The 14,007-nt window shown below is 39.4% G+C and overlaps 1 protein-coding gene and 1 long non-coding RNA gene across 8 annotated transcripts in view; one reads left to right on the top strand and one right to left on the bottom strand.

The window, feature by feature from the left end:
- LOC122559079 (FERM domain-containing protein 4B-like) overlaps nt 1-14,007 on the top strand; it is a 367,108-nt gene that overhangs the window by 197,981 nt on the left and 155,120 nt on the right. For all 7 annotated transcript variants that reach the window (XM_043708329.1, XM_043708332.1, XM_043708330.1 and 4 more), the window contains exons 3-4: nt 3,534-3,628; nt 10,914-11,006. In XM_043708329.1, coding sequence (XP_043564264.1) covers nt 3,534-3,628; nt 10,914-11,006 — 188 coding nt within the window. The remainder of the gene's footprint in view (nt 1-3,533; nt 3,629-10,913; nt 11,007-14,007) is intronic.
- LOC122559082 lies at nt 5,687-9,154 on the bottom strand. Its single transcript, XR_006314338.1, has 3 exons — nt 9,027-9,154; nt 7,466-7,591; nt 5,687-5,715 (listed from the first exon to the last, which is right to left on the bottom strand). It is a non-coding gene; the product is annotated as an uncharacterized LOC122559082 (long non-coding RNA).

Genomic DNA, 14,007 nt, shown 5'->3' with positions numbered 1-14,007 from the left:
CTTCTGCGCTGTGGAAACCTCAATGAGTGCGGTGATGACCTTGGCCCAGTTAGTCAGGTGTCATGGCCTCCTCTGCCAATCCTGAAGAGCACAACCGTGCACCACCTCATGCACCAGGATATTCAGATCCCTGTCCACACAGAGGGTGCCACAATTTCCTTTTGTCTGCCACGTCCAAGGCAAACGTCATTCACACTGTGGAAAAGCTTCAGAATGTCAGCTAAACAATAGCCTTTTAAGGTGGTGCAGGCACCAGGAATGCCATTTCATTCCGGGATATCCGGGAGTTCTTGCAGATACACGGAAATGTACTAATGTCAGAAGAGAGGAGCACTATGGGTGTGTGATTAATGAAGCGACATAGGAATGATGTAGTGAGAAGTCCCACCAGGCCTCTCAGAGAAAGCCTCTGTGAAACACGGCTAAATTGACACTTAGGCAAAGATTCAGTCCTTTCTCTCTCATATAAATTGCAACTGGCACAAAAGTTAAAAGTTAAGGTGAGAAAAGAAGACTGAGTTTTCAACAATAGAATAACTCTTGACAAAAGAGAGCAAATTGAGAGTTGAGGAGGCATTGGCCTAGTGGTGTTATTATTGGACTATTAATCTGGAGACCCGGGTAATGTTCTGGGGACACTGTATGGCATATAAATTTGAATTTATTAAAAATAAAATCTGGAATTAAGTGTCTAATCATGATTGTGAAACCATTGTTGATTATCAGAAAAAACCATCTGCTTCACAAATGTCATTTTGGGAAGGAAACTGTTGTCTGTACCTGGTTTGGCCAACATGTGACTCCAGACCCACATCAATGTGGTTGACTCTTAATTGCGCTCTGGGCAATTAGGGATGGGCAATAAATGCTGGTCTGGGCAGCAATGCCCTCATCCAGTGAATGAAAAAAACGATGAATACAATATTAATAGAATTGATTTTTATATCAACCTGTTTTATTACTTCACAGTTGATGTATAAAAGGACTTATTTCAGATTAATAACATGTTGAAGTCATTAAAAGAAATGGGATATTTTGTCAGATGAGCATAAATAAAATAACAGAAAATGTTTGCCTGCTTTTATCTGGGTGGGGTTAATAATTACTTTTGCAGACCTTAAGAAAGATTCTCAAAAACGTTGTGTAGTCAAGGTCTGTAGACACTTTGTATTCACCAGTGTCTAATGTTATTGGATCAGCGGTAAGGGTCCTGGCCACCCACTGGTGTCAGCAAGAAACCTATGTCTCCACTTTCAAGAAAGGCCATTTGGCAGGCCTCTTCTCAAGGTTGGGAGCTCTTTGAAATGACAGCACAACTAGTACCAATTGAGACCCTTAAATGATTAATTGAGAACCTCATAATCACTGTCCATGCCACCACTGCAATTAACTTTGGGTGAGAACACTGTGCAGCCTTCACAACCAGTACAATGGAGTGGCCTTCTGCAGTTTGGAGGGTGCTCTTGATTTGCCCCAAACTGGGATAGCCACAAAAAACCACCTCCTCCTTGCTTCAGAACCCCTCCTCCCATGACCTATTTTAAAACCCCCAGCCACCCCTTAGAAGGTACCTCCTGTGCCCTACACTTCCTCCATTTCCAGCTTGCTTACCCACCAGCACCTGTAACCTCTGAAGTGTGTCCTGGCCTGTCTGGATGCCAGCCTGGCATTGGCTGACAGCAGGAGATGGCTTGGATTACCTTTATCTTGGGATGTGATGCCAGTGCGTACTGACTTAGGTGCCCTGTGGGCACAAGATCCAGTGAGCTATCTCGTGGACAGTCATGTGAGGGTTACCACACATTTTACACATTTCTCAACACAACACTTGGATCAAAAAGCAGATTTTCAGCCTCCTTTTCTCCAAAAAATTGAACATGACCTGCTAATTTTTTATTCTCATTTTTAAGTATTCAGCATCTGCAGTGTTTTGCTTTTGTATTTCTGTTTTCTGTGAGTCAGTCAATCATCTACTCATGCTAATATGTTACTAACAGGGAGACCAATTCCTTGGCAGTCATTTAAGGGACACATCTGACCAGGAATGCTGTAAGGTGGTCAGGGTGGTGCAGTCATAGCAATTACAGCCAGCATGGAGGGGAGTGGGGGAGGGGCGATGCTGTTTTGCATCTGGAATGTGCATGTGTACAGAACTGGTGTGCATGCATAATAAGCGAAATAACAGGATGATAGATATCCAACAGGAAGAGTCAACTTAGGTCATGAGCCTCAAATTCAGGATACTCCTAGAAAGTCAGGGATGGTTGGTCACCCTGTTTACCAACAAGATGAGCTCCTGTGCTTTCTTTTTCTGTTGGAATGCCTTTGAAAATCCAAATACACTGTATCTCTTGGTTCCCTTTTATCCACTTTGCTTGTTCGATCTTTAATGATCTCCCAAATAGTTGTCAAACACAATTTCGCTTTCATGAAACACCTGAACTCTTCTTCCTTGTATTTGATTTTTTAAAAGATTCTGCCATTATTTCCTTGATAATAGATTCTAGCATTTCCCCGATGACAAATGTTAGGCTAACTGACCAACTCTTTCAGTCTCCCTCCTTTCTTGAATAGAGATGTAATGTTCGTTATTTTCAAATATACTGGGACTTTTCAGAAGAATAACCCTCGAATGTAGGCCATCAGGTTCAGAAGACGTATCAGGCTTTAGTCCTGTTGGTTTTCCTATCACCTTTTCTCTGGAGATGGTGTGTGCCTGAAGTTCCTCCTGCCTTTTTCCCTTTTGATTTTCTATAATTCTTGAGTTGCTCTTTTATTATAAAGATAGATGCAAACTACTAATTCAATATCTCTGCCATTTCCTTGTCTCTCCAATCTCAGTATTATTTTCCTTGAAATTAGCAGGCAGCACAAAATTTATGTACTGCCTGCTTCTCAAGTGACTGGTCATAGAGTTATAGAGTCCGACAGCATGGAGACAGGCCCTTTGGCCCAAACTGGTCCATGCTGACCAAAGTGTCACCATTTCCCTGCACTTGGCCCGCACCCAGGTGTAGGTTGGTCATACGTTGCAGTCCCCATGTCCTATTCTAGGCTTTCTCCTGTTCTAACTCCTACTTCCAGTTTGAACTATGTTTGGAAACATAAAGGACAAGAGTACTGTGTGATCTCATGGTGTGATAGACAGCATATTGCCTCCAAGATTAAAGACATAAAATGGGGAAGACTGTGTCAGCCCATCCCAGCTAATCTATTCGTTTAATGCTTCCAGGATTTTTTACCTTCTCGTGTTACACTCTGAAATTTGTTTCTTATGTTGGTGATAATTGATACTGAAATATGATCCAAAAATGAATGTTGAAGTATTCTTTCAATAAAATGAAATAATAATCTGGGAGCAAAAACATAAAGCATAATATGCTGCAAGAACAATCTGTGGAAGACATACTAAGGAGGAACCTTGCTCTTTGTAGAGTCTTGATAGTAACAGTTGTAAGTTACAAATTATGTAATTGTCCACAGTCTGTACATTTGATGAAGTAATATTATTATTCATTTTCAATATTTTGTAGCCAAAGCTTTTATCTCGGGAGCTGTTAGATCTGGTGGCATCTCACTTTAACCTCAAAGAAAAGGAGTACTTTGGAATAACATTTATTGATGATACGTGAGTAAACAATTCTAACTCTTAGAAGTGTTGCACTACAACATGTAAAAATGGTGGTGTTTCGCAGACATGACCATGCTTTGCTCTTTGGTACAGTTTGCTGCTGGAAATAATTTAGGAGGGAATTTGGAACAAATAATCAATGATCGTGATAATCTTTCCAAGAGTAAATATCATGATTGAATTTTGATTTTGATTTTTTTTAAATATTGATTTTATTGACATCTGTACTCACGTGCAAAAGCACAGGAGTACAGTGAGAAGTGTACACAAGGGGCCATCTTAGGTACAGGTATCTAGGTACAGAATCTTAAGAACAAGGCGGAAAGAAAGAACGAAGTTAAATTTTAAACATTGCAGTCATTATAGTACAGTGACACCTTCTTAGTTTTAAGTAGAAAATGAAGTAATAAAGTTGAAAGTTCAAATATTAGTCTTCCTTTAGTGCTTAGCCATAGGAAATACAGTCTTATAAGCTAAGTTTGGGAATGAATTCATTCAAACATAACATTTAGTAAAAATAGTATTGTTGTTTGAAACAGGGTAACCCTGCTTTGGGGCACTATAAACAAAATATTCTTTTCATTAGCAACACCGTGAGCTGTGCCAAATTGTCAAGTAACAATGGCATGCTCAATTTGGAACAAGTACTAATAAAAGACAGACTATCTTCTAATCTTATCACTAACTTCATGAAAGGTTGTCACATAATACAGCTAAAAATATATTTCTGCTGGGTTCTACTTAAAGCACTCTGTTGTTTATGCATTTGATTAAGTACATCAACTAAAAATATTCTTAACTTCTGCTGAGTTCTACTTAAACCCACCATTTGATTAAGTAGATTAACTTGCTATGCTAATAGTATAGCTAGGAGGTGGATTTTCTGAGCTATGGCAATCTCTTGAAAATTGTCATTCCAATTCTTTTTACAAATAAAAGAGGTCTGCATTTCGGGCAGAAGATTCCCACCAGGGCTTCTTCAGGAATTGTACGTCCATTCTGACAGTTCCCTCATAGTGTAGAATAGTTAGGGAAAGGCAAACCACACCTCATTTTCACAGCAGTTAGCTGTCATACCATAAGGGTCAAGCATCGCAGACAGCCACATTTCACGGCTGCAGTGAAAGGTGAAGTGAATCCACAAAAAACTGTGGATGCGAGAGATCATTCACAAACAAAAAACAAAAATTGCGAGAAAAACTTAATAAATCTGGCAGCATCTGAACAGAAGACAACATTAACATTTCAAGTCCGGTGACCCTTCTTTAGAATATAAGTATGTAACGTAATTGTGAGGCCCTGGGTGTGTCAGGTTCTGTCAGATACAGAGTTAGAGAGGGGATCAGGTTCAGAGTTGGGAAGGGTCGAGTTCAGTCCCTGAAGCACAGGGAAGGTTGCCAGGACCAAGTTCAGCAAAGGGCTCCTCTGTGGGGAGGTAGGACTATGTCTGGTGATGATGGAAAGAGGGCCAGGTTTCATTGGGTGGGACGGGCTGTGTGGGTAGTAAGTGTCAGGTCCAGAACATGAGCATTTGGTAGGTGGCAAGTAAAGAGCAGGAGGAGTTCAGATTTGATGGCGAGGCATGGAGGGTGAGTCCTGTGGCAGGGAATGTGGTCAGATCCAACGGTGAAGAGAATCAAAAAATCAAGGCCAATACAGATTCATAGAGTCAGAAGAGATATACAGCATGGAAACTGACCCTTCAGTCCAACTCATCCATGCTGACCAGATATCCTAAATTAACCTAGTCCCATTTGCCAGCACTTGGCCCATATCCTTCTAAACCCTTCATATTCATATACCCATCCAGATGGCTTTTAAATGTTGTAATTGTACCAGCCTCCACCACTTCCTCTGGCAGCTCCACCTCTACATACATCATCCTCTGTATGAAAAATTTGACCCTTGGGTCCCTTTTAAATTTCTCCCCTCACACCCTAAACCTGATGAAGGGCTTATGCCCGAAACGTCGATTCTCCTGCTCCTTAGATGCTGCCTAACCTGCTGTGCTTTTCCAGTACCACACTCTCAACTTTGATCTCCAACATCTGCAGTCCTCACTTTCTCCTAGCAATGCACAAATCCTATGAAAGAATGAAAAAAATGTTTTAACACATTATTTTAATCAGACTCCAGGTATACTTGTTAATTTGAAAAGTGCTTAACCTCAATTGTAGGTAAAATTCTAGAATCCATCGTAAAGGGTGAGGTTTCTAAATTCTTGGACGTGCAGAGTCGAATTAGAACAAGTCAGCATGGATTTAGTAAAGGGAGGTCATGTCTGACAAACCTATTAGAATTCTTTGAAGAGGTAACAAGTAGGTTAGATCAGGGAAACCCAGTGGATTTTATCGATCTAGACTTCCAAAAGGCCTTTGATAAGATGCCTCACAGGATGCTGCTGAGTAAGGTGAGGGTCCATGGTGTTCGAGATGAGCTACTGGCATGGATTGAGGATTGGCTGTCTTACAGAAGGCAGAGAGTTGGGGTAAAAGGTTCTTTTTCAGAATGGCAGCTGGTGACAAGTGGTGTCCGAAGGGTTCAGTGTTGGGGCCCCAGCTGTTCACTTTATATATTAATGACCTGGATGAAGAGACTGGGGGCATTCCCGCGAAGTTCACCGATGATACGAAGTTCGGTGAACAGATAGGTAGTTCTGAGGAGGTGGGGAGGCTACAGAAAGAATTAGACAGTTTAGGAGAATGGTCCAAGAAATGGCTGATGAAATTCAATGTGAGCAAATGTGAGGTCTTGCACTTTCAAAAAAAAGAACACAGGCATGGACTATTTTCTAAACAGTGAGAAAATTCATAAAGCCAAAGTACAAAGGGATCTGGGAGTGTTACTATAGGATTCTCTAAAGGTTGATTTGAAGGTTGAGTCTGTGGTTAAGAAAACAAATGTAATGTTGCCATTTATTTCAAGAGGGTTGGAATGTAAAAGCAGTGAGGTGCTACTAAGACTTTATAAAGCTCTGGTTAGGCCCCATTTAGAATCTGTGTCCAGTTTTGGGCCCCACACCTCAGGAAGGGCATACTGGCACTGGAGCGTGTCCAATGGAGATTCACATGGATGATTCTTGGAATGGTCGGCCTAACATACGACGAACGGCTGAAGATCCTGGGATTGTATTCGTTAGGGTTCAGAAGGTTATGGGGAGACCTAATAGAAACTTACAAGATAATGCATGGCTTCGAAAGGGTGGACGCTGAGAAATTGCTTTTGTCAGGAGGGGATACTAGGATTCGTGGGTACTGCCTTAGAATTAGAGGGGGTCAATTTAGAACAGAAATGAGGAGACATTCCTGAGAGTGGTGGGCCTGTGGAATTCACTGCCACGTAGCGCATTGGAGACCGGGATGTTGAATGTCTTCAAGGCAGAGATTGATAAATTCTTAATCTCGCAAGGAATTAGGGGATACAGGGAAAGTGCGGGTAAGTGGCGTTGAAATGCCCATCAACCATGATTGAATGGTGGAGTGGACTTGATGGGCCGAATGGCCTCACTTCCACTCCTATTTCTTATGGTCTTATTATTTCTTATGTCCCAATATCTCAGAAAATCATCAAAATTACTTCAACTAAAATAAGACCATTTATACATTAGGGAGAATGGAGTTTTAATCAAACAAAATGCTGACTGAATACACCTGTGGAACAATTGCTACCTCGAGACCTTTATTAACTACAAGTCAAGTGTGTGAAGTTTGGTGCACAATTGTTAACAATAGCCTCGAAGAAAGGGGTGCCTGAATCGAAACAGCAAAGTTTTGAAGCACAGGGATTTAAGTTTATAACATTTGTGTATTTGATGTTTACTAAAGAAAAACTTACTTTTGCCATTTATTTTCCAGCTGTTATTTTGGCAAAATTTAGTTTCTGAAGTAGTGCTCCTCTTCATATGCTGGATTGTACTAATGGTAAAATCATACTGTGTTGTCGGGTTTCACTCTCCTGTGTCTAGAGATAATGAGACACAAGCCAATATATTTACTTTTTATAAAGGGTAACAATATACTGCTAAATCCAGTTGGATTGGACATGAGGGCCCTTTTTTTAGTGTAGTTAGTACCATATGAAGTCACCAAAATAATACATTTAAATTTGAACAGAACTCAAGAAAACTGTAGAATAATACACTGGAAAAATTGTAAGATTCTCCTTAGAAATTACTTGTTTGCTACTTAATGGTATTTTAAATGTTTAATTGTTAATGTTATAAAGAATAAATCTAAATTTCACATTTATCTGCCTGCAAGAATCAATTAATCTACTGTACTAGATGAATGGCACAATCTACTGGAGTACCCCCAATTACACATCCCAATGTTCCTCAGTTCATTTCTCAACCCAAGACTATAACTTTGTTGCTCCCAAGTGTGAGACAATGTCACTTTTCAAACAGCAATTAGTTTGAGGATTCATTCACATTCAAACAAAAATAACTGAGGAATATGACTCCCCAACGGTTTGTCCTGGAACTGGCACTGTGGGAAAGTTTGGAATTCTACACGCCCATTTTTCTCAATAATTGAAGTGAAAAGCTCAACAAGGGAGGTTTACAACGTGGAACCAACTTGGAAGAAAAACAGGATGCAAACAAGTGTATATGCACTGGCTGTGTCCAATGTTAACAATGTACAGTCCAGTATCTTGCACAACATCTTGCTCTTAGAAATGCCAAGCCTGTCCGATTTTCATAATCCCATTTAGCCTTCAGTTTGTTCTTCATGACCTCATTCAAAAAATATACTCTTGAATCTCACCATTTTTGTCTACAACATAATCTATGCACAACTACTATCAAACTGTTACATTTATTAATTGAATAATGTTTTCTCTACAAAGGTGACTTTAGCAAGCAAAATGTACAATAGATGTTTTTATAATGTCAGCATTTGTTCTACTTAGCTGTGTGAGCTGAGTGTTTTATTTTCCCTGGAACCTCAGAGCTCTGTGCTCTCACCGACAAAATGACAACACGTAATCACAGGAGATTAACAATGTTCTTAAAATACCTGCCTCTGTAGACAGCAATACTTGCAAAATCGTCAAATAAGTTCACTTGAAGGATTGTTGAGCTAGTTAAAACATTCCGAGTGTTGTATATCCACTGAAACTCAAAAGTTCCGTCATTCTATTTTAGTAACAGTGAAATCATACAAGAAGCCAACCTTCTTGTGGGAAAGATTACCTTACTCCTGTTAGCACCTACTTACTGCAGTCTGGCACTGTTTGTTTAATGGGCTTTCCCCCCCTCCCAACTTGAGAGCAGCCTTTGTCCTGGCCATATTTATCTTGGCAAAGGACAATGGGAGACTCCTGTTTTACACTCCAAAAGGTAGAAGATTATTCCCTTGTTTCCTGTAAAGCTGAGTAAATTAAAAATACTCACTTGCAGCTGATGAGAAAACTGTTCTCTGTCAAAGTGTTTTGGCATAATATGCTAATAGGTGCTCAGTTGAAAGTAACTCCATTCTCAGATGTCCGTTGCACCAGTTAAATCATCAGCAAAATAAGAGTCCTTTGTGGAGATAGTGAGGCTGTTTTACAAGTAAAATAAGGTAAAATTAATACATCATCTTAAGTGATGTGTATTGGCTGTCCCCGTCACATTTGTCATTACATTGTGCTATAACTTGTAATTCTGAATGCAATTAAGGCAAAATGATAATGCTAACTTTTGGATACTAATAACATTGTTTTCTGTGAATCATTAGCATTGCATTTTATTTATCCTTAAGAAATTGCAATCATACCAAAGCAATTCAGTAATACTGAGGAAAAATGAAAAGGGCAAGTTTATGCATTTCATCAACTGTATTGTCAAATATCATATGCATATGTAAGCATAATGGTATTTGAATCTGGGTAAAAGAGAGCCATTTTATTGACATAGCATGAGGAAAGCTGCTACCTCTTTCATTTAAAAAGAAACAATTTTTCTGGAATTTAATTACTCACAAATCTTCCTGGTTCAGTTCAATAATAAAGAGAAATCCTTTGTTCACATATAAAGACACCATCACATACATACAGCTTCCGTTCCAAAGAAGCATACACAAATCCAAGTTATTTTAAAAGGTTGACAGTGAAAAAGGTAAATTCCCCAGTTGTCAAATCTGTCAAATCCAACACTTGCTTTCTGATGAGGGATGTACTGAATTATGCAGGTCACCAACATAGTTATTTCTTACCATTGAAAGCATCAAAATAAACTGACAATAGCATCATACCACACAATACACCCTCCATGTTCTTCAATAAGCCATGATGTGGAGGAGCCGGTGTTGGACTGCGGTGTACAAAGTTAAAAATCGCACAACACCAAGTTATAGTCCAACAGGTTTATTTGGATGCACTAGCTTTTGGAGCACTGTTCCTTCAATTACCTGATAAAGGAGCAATGCTCCGAGAGCTAGTGCTCCCAAATAAACCTTTTGGACTATACCCTGTTATTGTGTGACTTTTTTAACTTCAATAAGCCACTTCATGCCATTAGAATAAAAAAACCCACCTGTGGTGGAACTGGTTTGAAAACATCATTCCTATGGCAACCACCAAAACTTTATGTACGTTCAATGGATATGTTTTTAATAGCATGAACCTTTTTTTTGTATACTTGAACAGTAGCGCCATTATACATCATTGGCTTACTGAGTTTATTTTACTTGTTGGAAACACCTAATAATTTATTTCTAACTACAATTTGTTAAGTAAAGCCAGTGCTGAAGACTGGTATTCTTTGCTTCACATGTTGTCACCCACTTAGTAACAAAGAACTATTTAGGAAGATAATGTGAAAATATGTCTGCCAGAATGCATTTCCAGTTAATTGAAGCAACAAATTTGTCATCTTTACAGATATAGAGTAAATGTAGGAAGTTCATCTTACGTAGTTAGCATTCTGAAATTAAAAATGAAATCAGAGTGCAAGAAATACTCAGCCAGTCTGGCAGTATTTGTAGACAGAGAGTTGGATATTAATGCAATGAGTTCAAAATGATTCTTCGTAACTTGTTTCTGTTCCAACATTTCTTGTTTTTATGCATATTTCCAAAAGCTGCAATATTTTGTTTTTATTCTGAAATTTAAACCCTGCAACATCTGCAGTCCATTACACATGCATGTGTGCAGTGAGAATGTAACAGCCTCATTACAATCAGACAGATATTCAATATTAAAAATGATCATTATTATAAAGTATCTGAAGAAATGAACTGCATAATGATCTGTCATTATTTATGACTTCACAATTCTCACAACCTTTTCTTCCCTGTAGAGGTCAGAGCAACTGGCTGCAGCTGGATCGAAGAGTATTGGATCATGATTTGCCCAAGAAAACAGGACCAGTAGCCTTATTCTTCTCAGTCAAGTGAGTTAATTAGTATTTGCATAGAATGGAGATTGTATAATGGCAATAAATATACATTTCAAGAGAGCTCGTGTGCTTTTTCACAGAATCACAACATTGCTACAGTGTAGAAGGAGATCATTCAGCCTATTGTGTCTGTATCAGCTCTCTGAGCATCTTAACTTGGTGCTGATTTCCTGCCTTTTCCTTGGAACTCTGAACATTGTTCCTATTTGAATACTCATCCAATGCCCTCTTGAATGCCTCAATTAAACCTGTCTCCAGCACACTTTCAGGTAGTACATTCCCAACTCTAACCACTTGCTGTCTAAAATGTTTTTTTGTCACCTCAACATTTGCTAAAAAAAACATAAAACTCGCAGGAATAATGTCTTCCTATTTAGTCAGTCAGATCCCCTCAAGATTTGGAAACATCAATCAAATCTCCTCTTGGCCTTCTCCTATCCAATGAAAACAGTCCCATCTTCTCCAATTTCCTATTGACATGCTTATTCAATATTTTGGGATTTCTCTTTATGTTAGATGTCAGTCTTTTTTCATAATCTGTCTTTTTTTTCATAACGGAAGTGCCTCCCACCTAGAATCATTCACTTAAATCTCATCTACACTCTCTCCACTGTGCACAGTACTCCAGCTGAGGTCTAACCAGTATCCTATACAAGTCCAGCATAACTGCCACACCTCCAGGGAGAAGATGGAATTGGATACAAACTAAACTTACTTCCTCTGTGCATTGAAAGCCTGCCACTTCCGTGCAAATCTTCATTTTTTAAAATGTTTAATTTTATTTCACTTTTTTCCATATGGGCTGTGTGTAAAACATTAACACATTTCTCTCGTCAATGAGTTACAGTTAATCTGTGAGAAATTGTTCTTACTTGATATGGCTGAGGGCACTGGATAATGCAAAAGTTAATGGCCTTGATAAATTCCAGCAAGTGTACTGAAGAGCTATGGCTTGCTGCACCCCAGTTGTTCCTGTACAGCTACAAGATTGGCATCTACCTATAAATGTGTCACAAGATGCCGTGTGTGCTGATACTCTCACTTACATGTAACTGTAATCAGGAATGTCCGTGCACACTATTCTAGACTAGATATGTCGTCAGGTGAATTTACATGTGATGTCATGCACAAAACCCACAGCCCATGTGCATGCAATCATAAAACAGGGTTTGGGAGGGGGAAATTGAGGACATGGGACAGGAGGAAGTGAGGATGATGTAGAGGGGTGAGAGGACATAGGATTCAAGAGGCCTCTCTCTTTGGTCCCATTCTCTCCCTGTCCCAGCCCTGTTTTCCCCCAAATGAATTGTCCTTTTGTGTGCCTCCTGAGTACAAGATGTAGCTTCTTAAATTAGTAAATACAGATGCAGCTACAGAGGGGGCAAAAGAGTTTTCCTTTAAGTGACTCGTACAGAATTTAAAGAGTGAAGTTGAACAATTTCATGGAACCAGAGAACACTTTTATAGTTAAACTTTTAGTACTTAACGCATCAGATTATCAATACATTTATGCATCAGTAAAGTTAATTGAATTATCAAACACTTAAAAACTATAGTACCAGATTACTACATAATTCCTGTGGAATTTTAGTCCCTGCATTTTTGCTGCTATAATAACAGTTCCGTGTTGAGTAAAACTTCTATTCAAATAGTAATTGTGGGAAAGGATTTGCTTATTGGGCAAATTTCTCTGACAGTAATAAATGTCTATTAATTTTGCATGTTCAAATTTTGTTTTCATAAGTTATTGTTGCTGCCAGGAGTTTTATAGTCCAAAGTAAATCAATTACTTCAATAGTGAAACTCAAAACCAGCCTGAGTTATTAATTCAGAAAATACGTTTTTAAAGTCTTTCTTTATTTTAGTTACGTGAGCATTTTCTCTGCCTAACTCTCAGCAAAACTACTAGCTGCAATGTACTGTACAAAATACACCTCCTACAGGAATAAAAGACAAATTACAAATAATGTTCAATGTAATAGCACTATGAGACATAGCAGTGTATCTAGAGTTTAATTTTTTTTAGTTCAGTACAACGCTGAACTGGCAATTTTATCCATTTGAGAAAAATGGAAAATGACATGGTTTAAACCACTGCAAGACCAAGTGCTTTGTCTTCCTGTTTTGGGACTATATATGAAAGCAGGAGGAATTGGAAGAGAGTAAACTGTAGATATGAAAGCCTACTAGACTCTCAACAATAAGGCAATTATTTAGTGCTCAGCAGGATTTTTACTGTTCTTAAGACTTCAAATGAGGTAGCCCTAGCTGCCAGCCAATCAACACTTGGTGCCATAGAGCCCCAGAGTGGAGGAGTGACTACTGAATTGATCAACACTGTTGAAGGGGGGGGTGGTGGGATTGGTGAGGGTGGTCTCCTGGGTTGGAGACAATAGTCTGAAGATCAGAAGAAAGGGCAGGTCCAGAGGCTTTTGGCAGCCATCCCCATGCCTTCCATTATGCTGCTTGATTAGTACAGGTTGTTCTGCTATAAACCGCGTTTCGTTAATGCAAATTCACTGTTACACGACTGACGAATTGGAGAGACTGTTTCTCAAGCACAAACTTTTAAAACGTCTGTAACACAATTACATCGCCAACACTTTAAGCACTGTTTCTAAAGCAGGATTTTTATATAATGTTGGGTTGCACAGGAATGCAACCATTTTGCGATAGAAGAACTACCTGTCCAGATCAAGAGAGCCTCCCCCACCCCCCAGAAAACAAGCCTGTCTGCACTAGTAACTAGGAGAAAGTGAGGACTGCAGATGCTGGAGATCAGAGCTGAAAAATGTGTCGCTGGAAAAGCGCAGCAGGTCAGGCAGCATCAAAGGAGCAGGAGAATCAACGTTTCGGACATAAGCCCCTCTTCAGGAATGAGGAGGGTGTGCCAAGCAGGCTAAGATAAAAGGTAGGGAGGAGGGACTTGGGGGAGGGGCGTTGGGAATGCGATAGGTGGAAGGAGGTTAAGGAGAGGGTGGGAGCGGAGAGGTCG

Source organism: Chiloscyllium plagiosum, chromosome 18, assembly GCF_004010195.1.
Source record: "Chiloscyllium plagiosum isolate BGI_BamShark_2017 chromosome 18, ASM401019v2, whole genome shotgun sequence".
In the NCBI taxonomy this organism is placed as follows: domain Eukaryota; kingdom Metazoa; phylum Chordata; class Chondrichthyes; order Orectolobiformes; family Hemiscylliidae; genus Chiloscyllium; species Chiloscyllium plagiosum.
Note: the sequence above shows the minus strand (reverse complement) of the source record. Positions and strands in the feature narration are given on the sequence as shown.